We start from the raw sequence: 22,026 nt of genomic DNA, 5'->3' as shown, positions 1-22,026 counted from the left end.
ACTAGTCGGGCATCATCGGCGACGTCGACAGGTGGCTCGTGCGGTAGCATAGCGTCAAGCATCGTGGTGACCTGTCTTCCATGTACCAGCTGGAAAGGGGACATACCTGTCGTCTCCTGGACAGCGATATTATAAGCGAATGTAACGTAGGGCAGTACCGCGTCCCAACTGCGGTGGGCGACATCCACGTACATGGCGATCATGTCGGCCATGGTCTTGTTCAGCCGCTCCGTCAGCCCATTCGTTTGCGGATGGTACGCAGTAGTTCGGCGGTGGCTGGTGCAGCTGAGACGGAGGATCTCCTGTGTGAGCTTGGCCAGAAACGCGGCACCCCGGTCAGTGATCAAAACGGCAGGGGCACCGTGACGGAGCACAATGCACTCAATAAAAAATTGGGCTGCCTCAACAGCTGTCGCCGACGGAAGTGCTCGGGACTCCGCGTATCGTGTTAGGTAGTCCGTCGCTATGATAACGTACTTGTTGCCCGACCGCGACGTTGGAAAAGGACCAAGAAAATCCATTCCGACAGTGTGGAACGGAACAGGCGGTGGTTCGAGTGCTTGGAGAAGGCCAGCTGGTCGTATGGGCGGTGTTTTGCGCCTTTGACACTCTCGACAAGTTCTTATGTAGTGACGGACGTACTTAGGAAGTGTTGGCCAGTAGTACCGTTCTCGAATACGTGAAAGTGTTCGGCTGTAGCCAAGGTGACCAGCTGTAGGATCGTCATGGCAAGCTTGGGCGACCTCGGCGCGCAGGTCTTCCGGCACAACAAGGAGCCACGACCTCGGGCTGCTGTCGAAGTTCTGCTTGTACAATACACCATGCATTATCTTGAATGTCGGCAGTATGCGCTGGAAAATGCGAGGCACCGCAGCTTCGTGGCCTTCCAAGTGCGCCATCAGCTGATCAAGCTGAGGATCACTGCGTTGCCGAGCAGCCATATCTGCCATGTCCAATGCCCCAAGGAAGCCGTCCTCTTCGTCATTTTCGCCTCCCGGTGCCGGCTCCACGGGGGCTCGAGACAAGCAGTCAGCATCATGGTGTTTGCGGCCGGACTTGTAGGTGATGGTGACGTCGTACTCCTGTAGCCGAAGGCTCCACCGAGCAAGTCGGCCTGCTGGATCCTTAATATTGGCGAGCCAGCACAGCGAATGGTGATCGGTGACGACACGAAAAGGGCGACCGTACAGATAGGGCCGGAATTTGGTGATGGCCCAGATGACAGCGAGGCACTCTTTCTCAGTTGTCGAGTAATTGCCCTCCGCCTGCGAAAGAGCTCGGCTGGCATACGCAATAACCCTCTCAGCGCCGTCCTGGAATTGCACCAGCACTGCTCCTAGTCCTTTGTTGCTGGCGTCCGTGTGGAGTTCAGTGTCGGCGTCTTGATCAAAATGGCCTAGTATGGGGGATGTTGCAAGGGCGTGTTTTAATTGGCGGAATGCTGATTGTTGCTCCTCGGTCCACTCAAAGACAACGTTATCCTTCGTCAGGCGGTAAAGTGGCGCCGCGATCTGGGCAAAGTTCCGTACGAAACGTCGGAAGTATGCGCAGAGACCAAGAAAGCTTCTGACGGTCTTCTTGTCCGACGGTGGAGGGAAGGATGCGACGGCGGCCGTTTTCTCGGGGTCTGGCTTCACACCCACTTGGCTGACGATGTGACCAAGGAACTTTAGTTCACTGTATGCGAACCGGCACTTCGAAGGCTTGAGCGTGAGTCCGGCGTTCAGAAGAGCTTGAAGAACCGCTTCAAGACGCACCAGATGGTCTGCGAAAGTGCTTGAGAAGATGACAACGTCATCCAGATACACGAGACATGTCTGCCACTTTAGACCGGCGAGCACAGTATCCATGACTCGTTGAAATGTCGCGGGCGCTGTACACAGGCCAAACGGCATCACCTTAAACTCGTAGAGGCCATCCGGGGTTATAAACGCAGTCTTTTCGCGGTCGCGCTCATCCACTTCAATTTGCCAGTATCCACTCTTCAAGTCGATGGACGAGAAATAGCGGGCATGACGAAGACGGTCTAGGGTGTCGTCGATGCGTGGTAGTGGATACACGTCCTTCTTGGTCACCTTGTTGAGTCGCCGGTAGTCGACGCAAAATCGTAGGGTCCCGTCTTTTTTCTTCACTAGTACTACAGGTGCGGACCACGGACTGTTGGATGGTTGGATGACGTCGTCCTTTATCATTTCGCGCACTTGCTCCTGTATGGTTTCCCTTTCCTTCAAGGAAACACGGTACGGCGGCTGACGAATCGGGTGCGTTGCGGTGTCGACAATAATTCGATGCTTGGCGACGGGTGTCTGGCGAACTCGGGATGTCGTCGCGAAACAGTTATTGTACCGATGCAAAAGAGAGAGCAGTTCACGTGTTTGGGAAGGCTCAAGTTTGGGGTCGATATCCAGGGGCAACGTTGCAGGGTCTCGAGACTCGGACGGGGCCGCCTCTGTAGGCAGCGCAACAGCTTCACGAACGCCGCTAAGTTCTTCCATTTGGGCTATAACTGACCCTTTTGTCAGGTGCTGCGGCTCGTTCCTGAAGTTGGTCACGAAGATGTTGGCACACCCTCGTCGAACATTTGCGACCCCTCGCGCAACACCAATGCCACGCGTAAGTAACAGCTGGACACTGCCTTCCAGAACGCCTTCTCCACATGCTGTTGTATCGGCTCGGACCGGCAGGAAAACTGTCGACAACGGCAGCAAGTGGACATGGTCGGCATCAACTTTCATCGCAAAGCCTGTGGCCCGAGGCGGTACTGGCGATGAAGAACGTGCGCGGAGGGTCAACCTGTTCTGCCCTATGTCGATTACGGCGCCATATTCACGGAGAAAATCCATGCCCAGAATAACATCTTTAGAGCAATTCTCCAATATCACGAATGTGGCGGGGCACGTCTCACCGTGGATCTCGACGCGGGCAGTGCACTTGCCAACAGGGTTTACGATGTGGCCTCCCGCGGTACGTATGGGCGGTCCGTCCCACTGGGTGGTAACCTTGCGAAGACGCCGAGAGAAACTTCCGCTGAAGACCGAGTAATCGGCGCCGGTGTCCACAAGCGCCGTTACGTCGCGTCCGTCGATCAGAATGTGCACATTGCTAGAGGTTACAAAACGATTCGCGCTTCCAAGGATGCCATCGGTCGAGCTGGGACATTCCAACGTAGGCGGAGGTTCTTTACTTCGTGCGACTCCGGCAACGCCACCTCCAGGCGTCGCCGTACTCAGTTTTCCCGAAGTGGCGAAAGGCTCTCACGGCGAGACCCGCGAGAAGGGGATGGTGGGCGGCGAGGTGGCGGCGACCGGGAGGTGCGAGGAGAAGCTATAACCGGTGATGGAGAACGTCGAAGGTAGTCTTGTATGTCGCGAGGCTGTTCACCGTAGCGGGGGCACGGATCAGCCCGGTTAAAACCCCTTAGGCCAAGCTCGCGGTATGGACAGGAGCGATACATGTGGTCAGGCTCACCGCAGTGAAAACACAATGGTCGCCGGTCCGCAGTCCTCCAGATGTCGGTCTTCCTGCGTCTCGGCGGTCCCAGGCGGGCATCAGACGGGTGCAGGAACTCGCGGCGTTGAAGGCCAGAATCGGGAGCGCTCTGGACTTGGCGATGGGCGGGAGGCGGACGACGAACTGCGGCGGCGTAGCTCAGAGTTGGTGGGTCGGCTGCAGCTACAATTGGGACGTCTTCTGGCGCCAGCGTGTGTCGCAGTTCCTCGCGAACGGCCGACGCGATGGAGACAGAGGCGGGCTGCTCAGGAGAAGGGAAGAGCTTTTTCAGCTCCTCGCGGATGACGTCGCGAATTATTTCTCGAACATCGGCTAGACCAACTCCGCCCAGGCCAGACGAGGCAAGACTTGAGACGGCAGGAAGGGCGCTCAGTCTCTGAAAGTGACTGGTTCTTGTCGCCAATGCGTGCTCGATATTTGTAGCTTCGGCGACAAATCCGGCTACTGTGGTCGGAGGATTGCGTATGAGGCCTCCAAAGATGTCATTCCGGACACCCCTCATCAACGCCCGTACCTTTTTCTCCTCAGTAGCCCGCGGGTCAGCGCGGGCACTCAGACGCAGCACGTCTTCGACGAAGCTCCTGACGCTTTCGGTGGGTCTCTGGATGCGAGCGTGGAGCAGATCTTCTGCTTGCTGTCGCCGGTGTTGGTTCGCGAACGTGCGCACCAGTTCGCTCTTGCATGTCTCCCATGATGTTAAAGAAGCCTCATGGTTCTCAAACCAATACTTTGCTGTGGCTTCCAGGGAGAAGTACAGATTCTGCAGGCATTGGTCGGGAGTCCACCCGTTATGTCGAGCTACTCTTTCATAGTGCTGGACCCAGTCTTCAACATCGTCGAGGCCATCGCCACGGAACGGGACGACAGATCTTGGAGTGACAGGCACGTAGACGATCCTCGACGCAATCGCGGGGTCGGTTTGTTGTGACTGGGACGCCATGGTGACGTTGGCTGTCCTAGATGTCCGCGATCCCTCGGGCAAGAGTCCGAATTTCGGCGCTTGGCCTTGCTGACGTCGGCTAGCGCGAGTCTCAGTTTCTGCCGAGGGCTCCTCCAACTACGAGCGGGGTGCGCTGCATGAGATGCGTTACCCAGCACCTCCACCAAATGTCACGGCTTGACGTACAGGCCGGCGGCGAGAACGGGTGAAGACAGAGAGCACAGAACAAAACAGGCGGGTCCACCAGCAGCAACGTCGTCGTCGGCGCGCCGCAATCGCTACTCGTCTTTTTCTTCCACTCGCGACAGTATAGTGCTACCGAACATTGATTGTGTTGATCAGCGCCAATCTCGTCCATAGCGGAGTACGTAGTAGGTCCTGTATTACCGGTAGTGCCACTTAGGAACGCGATCACTACGGGGAACGAATCCTGTTCTGGAGAAGGGTGCCTTTAGGGCGGTATTCGCCGGGATTGTGAAGCACTCCAGTCCTGTCTAGACAATTCCATCGACAGTCACATTTTTTTTTCTTGGGAGTGGGCGGGGGAGGGATGGGGGGGGGGGAAGGGTGAGGAACTCCGGTGCTACCGAGATTAAGCCAGTTGTTTTTGCACACGATTTGGATGCTGTACCTTATCCGCCATCGCTGCATGCCGTAATAAATTTCTTCATTTTTGAAATGAAATAACACGCAACTCATGCTATGCAAAGGATCGGATCTCACCGTAAAAGGCGTTTAATCCTCTGCTGTATAGGTGATTTCTTTTTAACTTTTTTTTAAGTATGGTAAAATAATTGCTAATTCCGAGATACAATGTCCTGAAGTAAAACATGGGCTGTGAGGGACGAATAAGTGGAGTGCTTTCTACCTTATCTACGATAATACATGCAATGGACCTGCGCAAATGTGCCAATGGTTTTGCGGTCATCATGATAAAGGGTAAATATCCGAAATTTACAAAAATATAAGATCCTCTAAGTAGTAGACCATCTCTCTGGAACTCTCGAATTTACTTCCTGCACCGGTGGCATGCTTAATAGAATAAGCGAGTCTAAAATTGTTTCTGAGTTTCTTTGAGCTACATCCTTCGGTTCAGACTAACATGGCTTCCGTGAGCTGCACAGGTCACTTGATCGCGTGCTATAGCATGTTCACAAGTAATTACAAACTGGTCGCGGAGAGTTACTTCTGAAATCGCAAGAGTTGTTGATGTCAGCACAGACAGTCTGTAAGCTAGGCCAACTGCAGAAGCTTCCACGTCCGCATTGAATGAAGTTTGATTTAACAAGAGCAATCATGCAGTTACAGTGCTTTAAAAGGTGCTTTGACAATTTTATTTCAGGCTTAAGCCGTTACGGTCGGAAGAAATAACTCTCCTAACACGTACCAGTGAGTAAGGGTAATCTGCGCTGGGGCTGTCCAAGAATGACGGGGGCATCATCAGGCAGTTTGGACTATCCTTGTCCTCGCCAACCTGGTGTGCAATGCCAATGAGGATGTCCACGGGAGCCTTCCTGCGCCAACGTAACATTCCACTCGAGCTGCGATTCAAGAAGACCTGCACTGCATCAGCATATAAAACATGATTTAGCGCCTCTGTCGAAAGTGCGGCAGCTGGGAACGTAGAGGATTTATAGAGCGATAGAGATAAAATTGGGAATTCACTGCATAATACTACGTAGATGCTCAAAGATAGCGTAATATTTATTTATTTATTTATTTATTTATTTATTTAGCAGTACTGTAAGCCTTTGACAGGCCTATACAGGCAGTGGGTTACAAAGGTATTCACAATGTACAACACTTCGTAAAATATATAGTCGCTCTGCACTCGAGATCGCAGCAGCCTAATGAGAGCGTGACCATGTTCGTTGAGGACATGATGCGCTTCTTCAGTCGAGCCGACCCTGCTATGGCCGAGGGAAAGAAAGTGTGGCACCTGATGCGGGGCGTTAAGGAGCAGCTGTTTGCTGGACTTGTCCGCGACCCTCCAAGGACAGTGGCCGATTTTACGAAGGAGGCAGTGAGCATGGAACGCCCCTTGCAGGAACGCGGTGCACAGTACGGCCGGCAGGCTAGTATGGCAGCCGCTCAAGCCTGCACGTCTACGACGCTGCCTCCTGAAGATCTTCGAGACCTTGTAAGGAGCATCGTTCGCGAAGAACTCGCGAAACTCCGCTTCGAAGCTCCACAGGCCAGCGTCGCCGCCCTGTCGGACGTGGTACGGGATGAAATCCGTCGAGTGGTGCAGCCAGCAACAGTTGTTCCGGAGCCGCAACCCTACATCATGACCTACAGCGAGGCACTTCGACGGCCTGCGGCAGTGGCACAAGCTTTTTCACCTGTGCCGGCTGTGCAGTACCCACGTCCAACTGTGCCCACCACCGTGCCGCAGGAATTCCGGCCCGCCATGCGTAAAGCGGACATGTGGCGAACGCCGAGGAACCGGCCACTCTGCTACCACTGCGGTGAGCCCGGCCACATCCTGCGCCACTGCCCCTACCGTCGGATGGGTTTAAGGGGTTTCTCTTCATACGCTCCTCGACCACGCTACGGCGAGCGACCCCAGGAGATTGAACAATACCTGACGTCCAACTTGCAGGCTCAGACCGTGCCGCGACGCCAGTCTCGATCCCCATCGCCCAGGAGACTCTCTTCTCCCAGCCGCCTGTCGACCACTGGCGAATTCAGAGGCAGGTCCCCACGGCGGGAAAACTAAAGACGGCGTCCTCTGGGGGTAGGGCCGCCGCAGCTAGAAAGAAACAAGAGCCTCCACTCGACGATCTGCAGCGACGACGAGACCAACGACCACCTGACCCGACGAGCCCACCGCCGACGAAGAGCCAGCAGTTGGCTTCTACGGAAATTCCAGTAACCGCCGATAACTGTGAAGTAACCGCACTGGTAGATACCGGCGCTGATTTCTCTGTGATAAGCAGCCGGCTAGCCACGACCCTTAGAAAGGTTTTGACACCTTGGACTGGGCCCCAGATCCGCACAGCCGGCGGCCATGTTGTGACGCCGACCGGCGTTTGCACCTTACGAATTCAGATCCGTGGCGTCACTTTCCCCGGCTGCTTTGCTGTGCTTCCTGAGTGTTCTAAAGACCTGATTCTCGGTCTGGATTTCCTACAGGAATATGGGGCTGTCATAGACTTTAAGGAGCTGATCGTCTCGTTTGCCGCACACCGTACTGTTGGCGACGAACCGCAGCAACGCAGGACTAAGTTGCGGGTCTGCGATGATAACGTGGTGATTCCGTCGAGAACCACCATGCTAGTAACTGTGGAGTGCGATGACAGCGCCGGCACTCATGGCATCGCTGAAGCCAACATGTCACTGCTCCTGGGTCGGCAAGTGTGTGTAGCTCGCGGGCTTATAGAACTGAACAATAAGCGAGCCGAACTACTGATAACAAATTTCGGTTGTGAACCCCGACGTTTAGCGGCCAACACAACGATTGCTTATTTTGAAGAACTCGGGGAATGCACCGGAGAGTACGCGTTGACAGGGACTACGAAGTCCGTGGAATCAACGAATGCTCCGGTTAAACTCGACGTGAACCCGAATCTCCTGCCTAGTCAAAAACGCAACCTGCAGACTGTCATTGACTCTTTCCAGGACTGTTTTGCGTCAACCTCCAGAGTTAGGCAAGCGCCGATAACAAAACATCAAATTATAGTTGATGAAAGCCAGAGACCATTACGCCAGTCGCCGTACCGGATATCTTCAAAGGAACGGGATGCAATTCGAAGGCAAGTTCAAGAAATGCTCCGCGACGACGTGATCCAGCCATCGAAGAGCCCGTGGGCGTCGCCTGTGGTCCTAGTTGCAAAGAAAAATGGGACCCTCCGGTTTTGTGTTGATTACCGACGTCTGAAGAAAGTCACTAAGAAAGATGTTTATCCTTTGCCGCGCATTGATGACTCCCTAGACCGTCTGCGCCACGCCAGATACTTTTCATCACTCGATTTACGCAGCGGCTACTGGCAGATAGAGGTGGACGAACGTGACCGGGAGAAGACCGCATTTATTACCCCGGACGGCTTGTACGAATTCAGGGTGCTCCCCTTCGGCCTATGCTCAGCTCCGGCAACTTTCCAACGGAAGATGGACACTGTGCTTTCTGATCTCAAATGGCAGTCGTGTCTTGTGTACCTGGATGATGTTGTCATCTTCTCCGACACTTTCGAAGAACACCTCAGCCGCTTACGCGCTGTTTTCGAAGCTATCCGTTCAGCTGGTCTCTCCCTTAAGCCCGAGAAATGTCACTTCGCTTTCCAGGAGCTGAAGTTTTTGGGCCACGTTGTGAGCGCCAAGGGCGTTAGTCGAAACCCCGACAAGACTGCCGCCGTCGCTTCTTTTCCCATTCCTGCTGACAAGCGAAGTGTGCGCCGTTTTCTGGGTCTCTGCGCCTACTATCGGCGCTTTGTGAAGAACTTCTCCCGAATAGCTGAGCCCCTTACTCGCCTCACCAAAGATAACGAACCGTTCGTCTGGGGTCGGGAGCAACAACATGCCTTTGAAGAGCTACGCACGCGTCTTCAAAATACACCCATACTTGGGCACTTCGATGAGGCAGCTGACACAGAACTGCACACAGACGCGAGTAACGTTGGCCTTGGTGCGGTACTTGTACAGTGGCAGGATGGTGTCGAACGCGTAATCGCTTACGCAAGCCGCACGTTATCACGGTCTGAGGTGAATTATTCCACCACCGAAAAAGAATGTCTAGCTATTGTGTGGGCAGTAACGAAATTTCGACCCTATTTGTATGGCCGCCCTTTCCGAGTGGTGAGCGACCACCACTCGCTGTGTTGGTTGGCAAATATCAAGGATCCCTCAGGGCGACTCGCACGCTGGAGCCTCCGACTGCAAGAATTTGATGTCACCATCGTGCATAAATCAGGGCAAAAGCACAGTGATGCAGACTGTTTGTCCCGTACCCCACTTCCTGCCAGTCCCGTGGACCTCGATGACGATTCCCTTTTCCTTGGGGTCATTTCCGCGTCCACCCTGGCTCACCGCCAACGAGACGACATTGAATTACGGTCCTTGATTGACTATCTTGAAGGAAGCGCTCAGACTCCGCCCCGCATCTTCTCACGCGGCCTGTCATCATTCTGCTTACGGGAGGGTATCCTGTACAAAAAGAACTATAGGTCGACGGAGCCTGCCTATCGGCTCGTTATCCCTAATGCCTTTCGCGATGAAGTTTTGCAGGCGTCCCACGATGATCCTTCGTCTGGTCACCTTGGTTTCTCCCGAACGTTGGCCCGCATACGGCAAAAATATTACTGGCCCAAGCTCGCGGAGGTTGTGAAACGCTACGTCCGAACTTGCCGCGAGTGACAACGTCGCAAGACGTCGTGGACTAAGCCGGCCGGAGTTTTGCAGCCTATTGATCCACCAAAAGTTCCTTTCTACCAAGTCGGCATGGATTTACTCGGCCCCTTTCCGGAGTCTTCGCTGGGTAACCGGTACATTGTGGTCGCCACCGACTACCTCAGTCGATACCGTGAGACGAAAGCTGTTCCCCGCGGAACAGCTGCGGAAATTGCCACCTTCTTCATGCACAACATCGTGCTTCGTCATGGCGCACCCACGGTCGTTATAACTGACAGAGGAACGGCCTTTACCTCGGCGCTGACACAGGAAGTTATGCGACTCAGCGGCCCGAGTCACCGACGAACAACAGCTTATCACCCCCAAACTAATGGACTCACTGAGCGCCTAAATAAGACGATCGCCGACATGATTTCCATGTATGTCGACGACGACCACCGCAACTGGGATGCAGTACTCCCTTACGTTACGTTCGCATATAACACCGCGCTGCAAGAGACTACTCACTTCACACCATTTCGCTTAGTCCATGGTCGCGAGGCCGTGACAATGCTCGACGCCATGCTGCTTCCTGGTAGTGAAAACTCCACTGTCGTGGGGGCCGACCGCTTTGTTCACGAAGCCGAGGCCGCCCGCCAACTTGCTCGGCAGCATATCCGGCATCAACAAGAAAAAGACGCTCGCCGTTACAACCATCGCCACAGGGATGTTACTTACCAGCCCGGAGAACATGTTTGGGTGTGGAGCCCAGTCCGTCAACGAGGGCGCTCTGAAAAGCTTCTTCGGCGGTGCTTTGGCCCCTATGAAGTGTTACGCCAACTCGGCGAGGTAAACTATGAAGTTCTCCCTCAAGGAACTGTTCGTTCCTCTAGGCGACCAACGTCACTAGAACTTGTTATCTGAAACAGAACATCATTCCAACCAAAATCAAACGGTAGAAAAGAGCAGGAAAAAAAGAAGAAAAAAAAAAGCTTCCGCATTATGGCACTGAGTGAAACAAAGATTCTACCTTATTGACAAAGCTAGACACAGAATCGTCGTCAACAACATCCCCTGGAAATGAATTCCAAATCTCTACGGACGACGGAAAAAAAGAAAACTTAAAAGTATTGCACCGTGTGACGTATGGCCGGATGTGCTTATCATGATTTTTTCGTTTAGTGTGACGGTGTGATGGCTGCAGATACTGATCTTTGTTGATGCGCAGCGACCCATGGTAAAGCACGAAAAGAAACTTCATGGCGGCAACATGACGCCTGCTCGCAAGTGTGGGAATGCCTGCTTGTGTTGTAAGAGCACTGACACTTTCAAACCGGGAGTACTTCGAGTAGATAAATCGTAGTGCTTTATTTTGCACCCTTTCCAATGAATCTGTCAGGTACTGTTGATGCGGGTTCCAGACTATGCTACCATATTCCAGAATTGGTCGAACTAGAGTTTTGTAGGCTTTAAGTTTTACTTCAGGAGGAGCCTTGCCTAATTTTCTTCGTAAAAATCGTAGTGTTTTAAACGCTTTTGCACAGGTGTTGTTAATATGTACATCCCATTTCGTTGTGCGTGTAAGTGTTACCCCTAAATACTTAACAGTGTCTGTTTGGCTGAGAACGGACCCCCCTAATGTGTAGCTAAACCTTAACAACGATTTTTTATGACTTACACTTAAATGCTTAGTTTTTTCTGCGTTTATTTTCATGCCCCACGTTTCGCACCAGAGAGCAATGTTATTTAATGACATATTGAGTTTCCATTGATCCTCGACTCCCCGCACGACTGTGTAAATCACACAGTCGTCAGCAAAAAGCCTGATTTTCACCCCATCGACAATACAAGAGCTAACATCATTAATATATATAAGGAATAATAAAGGTCCCAGGACGGATCCCTGCGGCACACCTGAAACTACTTCGAGGTTCTCCGATTCATTATTTAGAACCACATATTGGGTGCGATTTGACAGATAAGCTTCTATCCATGCTATTACTTCCGAATTAATGCCAAGGAGCTTTAGTTTGTGAATTAATTTACAGTGCACAACACGGTCATCAGCCTTAGAAAAATCAATAAAAATGCTGTCAACTTGTTCTCGGGAATTGATTGCTCTCGTGAAGTCATGCGTTATTTCTAATAATTGCGTGACTGTGGACAGCCCTTCTCGGAAACCGTGTTGGGTCGGATTCAATAAGTTGTTTTCTTCCAAGTAACTCATAATTGCTTTGTTAATAATGTGCTCCATAACACGCTTCCGACAGCCTGCGCCATTTACCTCTTCATTCTTGATTCTTCTGCAGATATGTTGTCCCTTCCAACGCAAGTAGTTGTAGCAGTAGTAGTAGTAGTACGTTTATTTGGCCATATTATATACAATATGCCCTCGAGGTGAGGCTAAAGGAGGTAGACCAAGCATGCCTCCTGACAAGCCTACACCCCGATCAACACATCAGTAATCAAGACTATTTAAATTAGGCGAAACCAACCGCTATCACATCATTTTGTCTGAAGCTCCGAGGGTACCTTGGTTCCTTCCTCTGCCTGGAATTCGCTTCCGCCGAATAATTGTCAGACCATAAGGAGAACGGTGTTTTGCACAAGGTCTAAATTCAACTGGGGCGTTTACCTATCTATTCTTGCAGTGTTTGTTTCTAGACCACATTTTTTTCGAATTCCACTTTATTTCTAATCACTACATATAAGATATGGTTTTATGGGGTGTAAAGTCTGAAAGCAACGGATGTCTTTGAGGGACGCCGTAGTGTAGGGCTCCGGATAACCTCGACCACCTGGGGTCCTTTAACGTGCGTTGACATCGCACAGTGCACGGGCGTCTAGCGCTTCACGTCCAACAAAATACTACCGCCGAGTCCGGGATCGAACCCGCGTCTTTCAGGTCAGCAGCCGAGAACCATAACCACTGGGCTACCGCGGCAGCTCACGTTTAGCATATGTAAGTTCGATTACGAACGTGGTCTTCTCTCTCTCACCTTATTTCGTGTACAATAAAGTTCGCAACTGTTTCATCAATTACGGGGATTAGGATTGCTGTGGAGGCTCGTTTGACGTTGGCATTCGCCTTGTCCTGCATCAAAGCGGCGAGCGCCTGCAAATCAAAACCAGAAAACTAATTACATGTGAAAGAAGTCGCAGGCGACGCTCAGTGTAATGGCCACATTTATTTTTCGGATGAAGCGAGCATCTCCCGCGCGAAATATTGCGGTAGCTGACTCGTGATGTAGTTGGTTACTCCTGCGACGTGCGACTAGCCAACTGATGGGGACACAAAGTGGGCTGAAATGCATGCCTGGTGAGTCTGCGCGTACTAAAGCAGCGTACACTTCATCGGGAACTTTCCCCTCTTTGAGACGTTCTTACGTGGCTCTAAGTAGCCACCAAATAGAATAAAGCAATAAGTTTCACTTGAATCCTGTTTACCTCCGAGCTATTCAGATTGCTTGCGCTTCACAACAAGCACTGAAATCCGAGTACATGGGCGTTTATGTATTTCGAATCCATAAAAGTGCGTTCGCCGCATCAGGGACTGCTTGCATCCGCAGCAATAGCAAACAGCAAGGGCACTGATCCATCGGACCGTATAAAAATGCGCGGAGAAAACAAACCATATCAGGGGTGACACTTACCCGTACGCTTTTAATCAACTCCACCATATCGCTTTCCATGACACCAAATGCTGGCGCATTAATGTGGCCATAATGAGAAATGCGGTTCTTCCACAAAACATTCAACTGCCGCTTCGTAGCAGGCTCAGCCGCTAATGATGTATTTTTCCGTTGCCTGTCCAAAAAGAGGTACAGTATAAATATGTAACAGCTGTCACAATACTGATTTTTCTTTAAGACTGCAGTGAAGAAGTGAAACCAGAGGCATCAACGAGCCTATTTCGGGTGGAACCAACCGCTAGGACGACACTAAACTTTAGCTGTATTGTGGGAACCTCGACGAGGGTGCCAATTTCTAGCTATTAACACATATGCGAATGTAAAGGCAGCTTCTTTAAAAGATTTAAGATATTGCCGCAACGCATTACTGGCGACGCCTAGTAATCGCGCTCAGGAGGCTGGCGCGCGCTCTTCTTCGCCCGAGAGCTCGTTCGCTAGTCGGTTAGCCGGCCGGGCCGTTTCCGCTGGCGCTTGGACGTTGTGGCAAATATAAACCTGCCTACCTGCTTCTGTGACATTTTGGTGGAGCTTGCTGAGTACATCCCATGTCCGAAGAGCTTTTGGGTTCCTCCGAAGCCCCGCTACACACCGTGGACACACCTGTGCACAAGGCCAGCCGCCGCTTGAGAGGCTTAGCTCCCGAGTGTGGTCCCCTTTTTTCCTTACGGCGGACCATGACGACTACAGAGGCAAGCCAGCCCGTTCACCTTCCAGTGAATGCCCAGCCGCTGTTCTTCCATGCTCCGCGTATGCCCACGCCGTCCCATGGCGACAAATTTGAGGATGTTGTGAGGATTTGAGGATTTGAGGAATTTAATAACTGGTTGACCAACTACGACCGGGTCGCTGCGTTTAATGCGTGGGACGAGGAGCGAGAATTGCGGAACATTTATTTTTCACTTGAAGACGCCGCCAAGATGTGGTTCGAAAACCACGATACTACCATCACCACCTGGCAAGATTGCCGGCAAAAGCTGCTCAGCACATTCGGCAACGACGCAAGAAAAGAGATGGCTGAACTGGCTCTACAGTCCCGAGCGCAGCGGCCCAATGAGAGCGTCGCCATGTTAGTAGAAGAAATGACTCGGCTCTTCAACCGCGCGGATCCGTCCATGTCGGAGGCAAAGAAGGTGCGCCATTTTATGCGTGGCGTTAAAGAACAGATCATCGTCGGCCTTGTACGTGACCCTCCATGCACTGTGGCTGATTTTAAGAAGGAGGCGACAAGTATGGAGCGTGCCCTACAACAGCGATTCGTACAATTTGATCGTTCTGCGAACATCACTGCTGTGGACTTCCGTTTGCCGATGAACGGCAACGAGAGTGGCGCCCTTCGCGAGCTTGTCCGAAGCATCGTACGTGAAGAACTGCAAAAGCTGCCCTTTCTCGAGCAACACCCGCGTGTCGGAGGCATCTCGGATGTTATACGTGAAGAGCTCCGGCAAGCAGTGCCATAAATATCATCCCCCCAGCCGCCTGCGCCGCAAGTCATGTCTTACAGCGACGCTTTGCGGACCCCTGCGCCAGCACCGCCGGCACCCTACAGGCCCGCTCCTCTCGTCCGTCCTGCACCCCGACATGCAGCTCCGGCTGATGCACCCGACACTCGACCGCCCGTTTGCAAAGCACACGTGTGGCGTACGCCGAACAATCTACCTCTGTGCTTCCACTGCGGCGAAGCCGGATACGTACTGCGCCACTGTCCATACCGTCAGATGGGCTTGCGCGGATTCTCACCGGATGCCCCTCGGCCGCGCTATGGTGAACGACCTCGGGACATCGACCAGTACCTAAGCGCCAACGTCCCATCTGCGTTCCCACCGCGACGCCAGTCCAGGTCGCCATCGCCGCGACAGTTTTCCCCCAACCGGCGTACTTCCTTCAGGCAGTCCCCAAGTCCGCGCCGGGAAAACTGAGGACGGCGACTCTCGGAGGTAGAGCCGCCGTCAATGAGCACTACGACCAACATCCTCCATTCGCCGATTCGATCAAACATTCCGACCTCCGACCCCCCGCACCGACCAGCAGTCCGACCACTTTCCGACGATCGCCGCAGTTTTCCTCCGACGCCCCCAATCGACGCACCGAACCACCAACGAGTCCGACGACCTCCCGACGATCACAGAAGCTTACCTTCGACGCCGCAATTCGACGCACTGAACGACCCGTCAGTCCGACGATCCGTGATACGGCGCACTTGGTCGACGGTGAGCTTCTTTCCGCTGAGATACCGATCGTCGTTGACAACCACCATACGACTGTCCTTGTAGATACCGGCGCTGATTTTTCCGTTATGAGTCGTGGCCTTGCTACAATCCTACGTAATCATTGGGCAACCGCTACATTATAGTCGCCACTGATTACCTCACCCGCTATTGTGAAACCAAAGCTCTTCCCAGCGGCACTTCTACTGATATTGCGAACTTTTTCATCTTTAACCTAATCCTTCGTCATGGTGCCCCTGCGGTCGTTTTAACTGACAGAGGCACTGCATTTACTTCAGCTCTAACCCAGGAAGTCATGCGGCTCAGTGGCACTTGTCATCGCAGAACAACAGCTTACCATCCTTAATGGCCTTACTGAGCGACTCAATAAGACCATCGCCGATATGCTTTCAATGTACGTCGACGAAGACCATAAGAACTGGGACCAGGTATTACCGTATGCAACATTTGCGTATAATACCGCAGTCCAGGAAACGACCCGCTCCACCCCGTTTCGTTTGGTGTACGGTCGCGAAGCCGTTAACCATGCTGGACGCAATGTTACTGCCCGATGTCGCCCTCCCATCAGTTGCCGGCGCTGACAAATTCGTCCAGCATGCTGAGGCCGCCCGTCAGCTAGCTCGAATGAGACTCCGGACGCAGCAGCTTAAAGACGCTCAACGCTATAACCTTCGTCACAGGGAGGTAATTTACAACCCTGGCGATCAAGTCTGGGTGTGGGTTCCTGTTCGCAAGCGGGGTCGCTCCGAGAAGCTTCTGCGCCGCTACTTCGGCCCGTACGAAGTGCTGCGCAAACTCAGCGACGTCACCTACGAAGTGATTCTGCAAGGAACTGTTCGTATGTCCCGCCGGCAAACACAGTCGGAAGTCGTACACGTTGCCCGGATGAAGCCCTTCCACGCCCGCTAGGTCAAGCCTACGGTTCTGCTTGACCTCGCCACGCAGCATCGGGACGATGCTTTTTCCACCGGGAGGGGCAATGCCGCAACGCATTACTGGCGCCGCCTAGTAGTCGCGCTCAGGAGGCTGGCGCGCGCTCTTCTTCGTCCGAGAGCTCGCTCGCTAGTCGGTTAGCCGGCCGGGCCGTTTCCGCTGGCGCTTGGACGTTGTGGCAAATATAAACCTGCCTACCTGCTTCTGTGACAATATTTTTAATGAAGCGGCGACAATTCTGCGATACGTTTTTTCATAGCGCTTTTTTTCAGAGGCCCTATACCTGGAGCCTTTGACGTAATAAATTAACAAATACAAAGCCAATATTCTCAGCATCTGGGTAGCCGTCGTCGTTGTAGGGCCAGTTTAGACGTGGCAACGCAGTCCAGCGCTCACAGGTGATTCCGTGATCCTCCCGCGCATTTGGACCGGTCGAGGGCGGCGCCTCTTCTTCGGCTAACCGTTCCGCTGCGCCTTTCACCGTGATAGCGAAGCCAAAACAGCCTAATGAAACGCACTGAAGCACACTTCTCAGGCGCAGTACTTTTGAAAAAACTTGCTCATGACGCAACCGAACCCAATTCAGGGAATGTCGTCAGCACAACCTACTGCAAATTCTGTAACGTCTTACACCGCCCATGCGCAGCATGTCAGGCTGGCGTCTACTGTCGCTCACAAGGCAGTGAATTTGTGCCTCCATCAAGTGCTCTTCATCTCAGGCATGTCCCGACATTAAAAACTGGTTCGTTAAGCGCTTGTAAAGGTCAGCAGGGCAGGGAACCCCACAGGCAACTCACGCGTAGTCGATGCCGATGCCGTATTTTGTGATCTCGTCTTCAGCAGCCAGGCGAAGGAAGTGTTCGAATACCTCTTTGAAAGGTGCATTAAGTGTGCTCCCACCTGGCTTGTAGAGAGAGTCGAAGAAGATGACGGTGCACAGCCCGTCACGCAGTGTCCCCAAAGCGCTGGCGTTGAAGTGGTCGCCTAATGTGCAGATGAGGGTCCCGCGGGGTTGTGCCGGACCTTTGCACGCGCAACAAAAGATTACCTGTAAAACTCTCCAAGCAGTATTAGAGCATCGCTGACAAGTGTATTCGACACTTTACTCCCTTTTTACTTCCATACTACGCCCACCGCAGGACGAAGGCCTCTCACGTGTCTCTCCAATTAAACCTCTGCATTGCCAGCTGCGGCCACCGTAACCCCGTAAACTTAACATAATCAGCCCACCTAACTTTCTGCCCGCCCCCTCCCCCCCATGCTACGCTTGCCTTCTCTTGGAATCCACTCCGTTACCCTTAAGGACCAGCGGCTATCTTGCCTTTGCATTACATGCCCTCCCAAGCTCATTTGTTCCTCATCATTTCGACTAGGATGTCAAAAAACCGCGTTTGTACCGTCACCTACTTTGCCCGCTTCCGATCACTTGACGTTACATCTATCATTTTTCGTTCCATAGCTTGCAGCGATGTACTTTGGAGTGCATACTGCAACCGCGCAAAACGACGAGGGAAGAAGAGAGGAAAGCACAGGACAATACGCGGAATCATGATCCGGATCAGCGGTCACTACCCGCTTTAAGTATACTTATTCTCTTACTACTTCCAGCACCTTGCTACCAATTGCGAACTGCTGTTCACTCGCTAGACTGTTGAACATTACGTTGGTTTTGTGCATGTTAATTTTTATCCCCAGCGTTCTGCTCTACCTGTCTAACTTACTGATCATGCTTTGCAGCTCATCTCCTGAGTGACTTTGCAAGGCAAAGTCATCAGCGAATAGCATATTACGTGTTCACCATTAACTCTCCAACTGTTCCCAATCCAGGCCTCGGAACACTTTCTGTAAACAGGCGGTGAGTAGTACTGGCGAGATCGTGCCTCCTAGCCTGAGACCCTTCCTAATTCGAATTTTATTGCTAACTTTATGAAAGACTATGGCAGCTGTGCAGTCGTTATAGGTATCTTGCAGCATTCTCACTTTAGGCTTTTCTACACCCTGATTCCACAATCACTGCTTAGGGTTCACCTGAGTCAAATGCTTTCTCGTAATTAATCAAAGCCTTATATAGGGGTTTGTTGCATTTTCCGCATTTCTCTCTCACCTGATTGATAGGGTGAATACTGTCTATTTTCGAGTATCCTTTGCGAAAGCCTGCTTGATTATTTGGTTGACTAAAGCCTAAGGTTGTCATGATTCCATTTGCGATTACCTTAGTAAATACTTTGTAGGCAACTGACTGTAAGCTTATTGGTCTGTAGTTTCACAAGTCCTTGTCTCCTTTCTTATGAGTTAACGTTAGTGTTCTTCCGGGCTCCTGGTACGCTCGAGCTTGTCTTGCACTGCGTATACAGGGCGGTTGGTTTTTCTAGCACAATCTTCTCTGTGTCCTTCAAGAGATCTGCTATTATCTGATCCTCTCCAGCTGCTTTCCCCCCTGTGCATTTCTCCTAGGGTTTCTTTACTTCCTCCTTCGGTACTGGCGTGATTTCCTATTGCTGTGCTCTAATACCTTTGTCATTAACGTTCTGATTATATTGGCTAATGCATGGATTTGTGTAGAACTCTTCAGCAGCTTTAACTATCTTATTCGTATTGCTAATGCATGTATTTGTGTAGAACTCTTCAGCAGCTTTAACTATCTTATTCGTATTGCTAATGACATTGCCCTCTTTATCTCCTAAAGGATACGCGTGGTTTTTGCCTATGCCTACTTTTCTCTTCACTGCTTTTAGGCTACCTCCATTCTTAGAGCATACTCGATTTTCGCCATCTAGAACTTCCGTATGTTGGAGCGTAATTAAAACCGATCCGGTGGCATTTTTAGATATTATATTTTTTCGGGAGCCAAAAAGGCGCATTTATTGTCGTGACAATTGCGCTTGAAATTTTCCCCGCCAACTTATGTAACACAACAGCCTTGAAAAGACAATTTTCAAAGGTGCATTGTTCATGCTTATTTTTTTTTTATAACCACAAACGTTCTTCTACCTTTTCAAAAAATTGTTTTAGCTAGTGCTGTTCAAAGGTCACTGACAGGCTAAATTGTTACTTGTACCCTGAAAAATGACACCAAAACAAAACGAAAGGAACAATGCGAGCTGCCTTACGTGCAAAAAGAAAAGACGAGGAAAACCCTGAAGGAGAACATTCCTGTCGCAATGGAGCATTTCAGCGCTTTAGGACCTCGCTTTCTGTACAGAATTTGCAAACTCATATTTGTCGAAATAAAAATTTTGTTATTTGCTGTGTTACGCAAACATGGACAACGATACAGTCAGTGAAATTTTTTTCTTAAAACTTGGCACGCTCATTTATTATATACCGGCAAAGGACAGGGTTAATTGGAGAGACATGGGAGAGGCCTTTGCCCTGGAGTGGGCATAGTCAGGCTGATGATGACGATAATGATGGCTTGCGATGAGCTAGGATTATTGAGATCCAATGAAATTTTCCATGTTGTGGCCTGTTATCTGAATATCCGTGTTTTTGTAAAGTTTTAAGTATGGTTGCAATTTTTTTCTGATAATTGCCTTCTAACTCATAGCAGACTCTTTGCACTGTTTACTGTACAGGCAGTAGGTCGACAACCATAAATTTCAAAGCGTGATGGTGGGCATTCGATTGTAGGCCAGTTACCACTTCTTTTGTGAGAGGCAAATTTAGTGCTTTTCAAAGGGAGACGTTACGATTTAAAGATTACAAAACATTTTTCTGAAACTTTACTCCTCCTGATTGCCTAACAATTCTAAACAGTAAAAGCAATTTTACTCCATCAAATAAACATTTTTCCTTCAAGAGTCGTGTCATACCGTGATGCAAGCTCCAGAAGACCATACTTAAAAGGACTCCGTGATCCCCGCTGGCAAGCGAATGGCAGTGCTGCAGAGCATCAGGGATCCCCGCCGAAAAATATTCCCCGACGCACTGCTGTTTACTTGCGAAGACGGCCAGGAGTGGCGGCACGAACTTTTCATTTTTGTTCTCGTGAAAGATGACACTTGAAATAGAGTCTTTGTCATTAATAGCGCGCAACCTGTCGATAAAGGTCTATTAAATTTATCCTTGTTGCCCCTCTAATGCATATATCAGAGCGGCTGTAAGTAAAAGTTAAGGCTGCGTGTACACAAAAGGTGCTCTAGTGGCCAAAGCAGCCCCTGCAGTGATGCTGTGTTTATTAATGCGAGATCATTATGTGGATCTCTCGCGTCACCAAAAAATGTCCGCAATTTTGTCCGCACGATTACGTCGTTCTGTGAAGATAAATGTGTGATAGTGTGAGTGCGACAGTGCGTGATGAAATTGTGCCGTGGGAAAAATTTGGTTGATAAGGTGTTAGTAGTTAAATAATTAAGTGCGGAAAAGTACGCATAGACGTCAAAATAGCCGCAGTGATCTTAAAGTGTTCGCAAGCACCATTGCCGCACCCTGCCTACAGGGAGTGGGTAAAGAAGTATGCACTAAATTGATTGCGCCCCCAAAAATAATTTTATTTTTCGACAACACAAGCAAGAATGTTATGCTTCAACACTTTCAAGCTCGCGTGGGTGGTGTAAGTGAACGTTCTTTGCTGAACGGTGTACCGCGACTCTCGACAGCTGTTTCGTCAGTATGGGGGGGTCTTCTTTCCTTTCGTGAACCTATTTTTGATAAAAGGTGCGAGAAAATTACTGTCGTGTGGAGTTTCGGCACACACACACACACACACACACACACGCACACGCACACACACGCACACACGCACACGCACACGCACACGCACACGCACACGCACCGTGTGTGTCTCTCTCCGAGAGGCGCCATCTCTTCCCACTGGCGGGAAATCCGAATCCGGGTCTCCAGTCTCGGCCCGCGAAAGCAAAAAAAATGACAGGATGATTTCGAGTTTGCAACGGAAAGGACCCATCGTTACCTGGCTTGTGATTACGAATAAACAGTGACACAGAACAGATGACACCTTAGTGTGGAGGCTCTAAGCACTCCGCATCGGTAGCCTCGATTGTTGTTATCGCATTTGAGTTCGAAGTCGGAGATGATGGGCTCTTCGGTGGGAGGATTTGCACTTTTGGGTGGCGCATTTGTACTGGTTGGTTCCCCGTATTTAGCTTGAGAGAAAAAAGAACGGAAAGAAAGAGAGCATATTAAATCTAATCCTGATGAGAGTTGTGCCTGAATTCATTTTTTTTTCTCCTTTCTTGGATCTTCTGCTCTTTTTGTTATGGCTTGAAGTCTGCTATTTTCCACGCGTAAATACGCATTTGTAGTTTTGTGTATGTCTAGAGCCATGTGAATGCGATATATCTTAAATAGCACTAGAGTTATATCAGTGTATACAAATGGTGTCTGTTTGTTTCTTGTTACTACGCTGTGTCTTTTTTTCATGATAACTTGCTTTATTACG

General features: G+C 50.9%; 1 protein-coding gene and 1 long non-coding RNA gene across 2 annotated transcripts in view; one reads left to right on the top strand and one right to left on the bottom strand.

Annotated features, from left to right (window-relative positions):
• The window catches only part of LOC149337891 (uncharacterized), a 45,152-nt gene that overhangs the window by 21,236 nt on the left and 1,890 nt on the right, over positions 1 to 22,026 (top strand). The gene's annotated exons all lie outside the window — the stretch shown is intronic.
• Positions 12,771 to 20,462, bottom strand: LOC149337892 (uncharacterized). Its single transcript, XM_089553660.1, has 4 exons — positions 20,438 to 20,462; positions 17,423 to 17,648; positions 13,429 to 13,582; positions 12,771 to 12,890 (listed from the first exon to the last, which is right to left on the bottom strand). The coding sequence occupies exons 1-4, from the start codon at positions 20,460 to 20,462 to the stop codon at positions 12,771 to 12,773; spliced, it is 525 nt and encodes a 174-aa protein (XP_089409786.1).

Source organism: Amblyomma mixtum, chromosome 7 (genome assembly GCF_055824585.1).
Source record: "Amblyomma mixtum isolate Tamu chromosome 7, ASM5582458v1, whole genome shotgun sequence".
Lineage (NCBI taxonomy): Eukaryota > Metazoa > Arthropoda > Arachnida > Ixodida > Ixodidae > Amblyomma > Amblyomma mixtum.
This window is presented reverse-complemented; position numbering and strand designations above follow the sequence as displayed.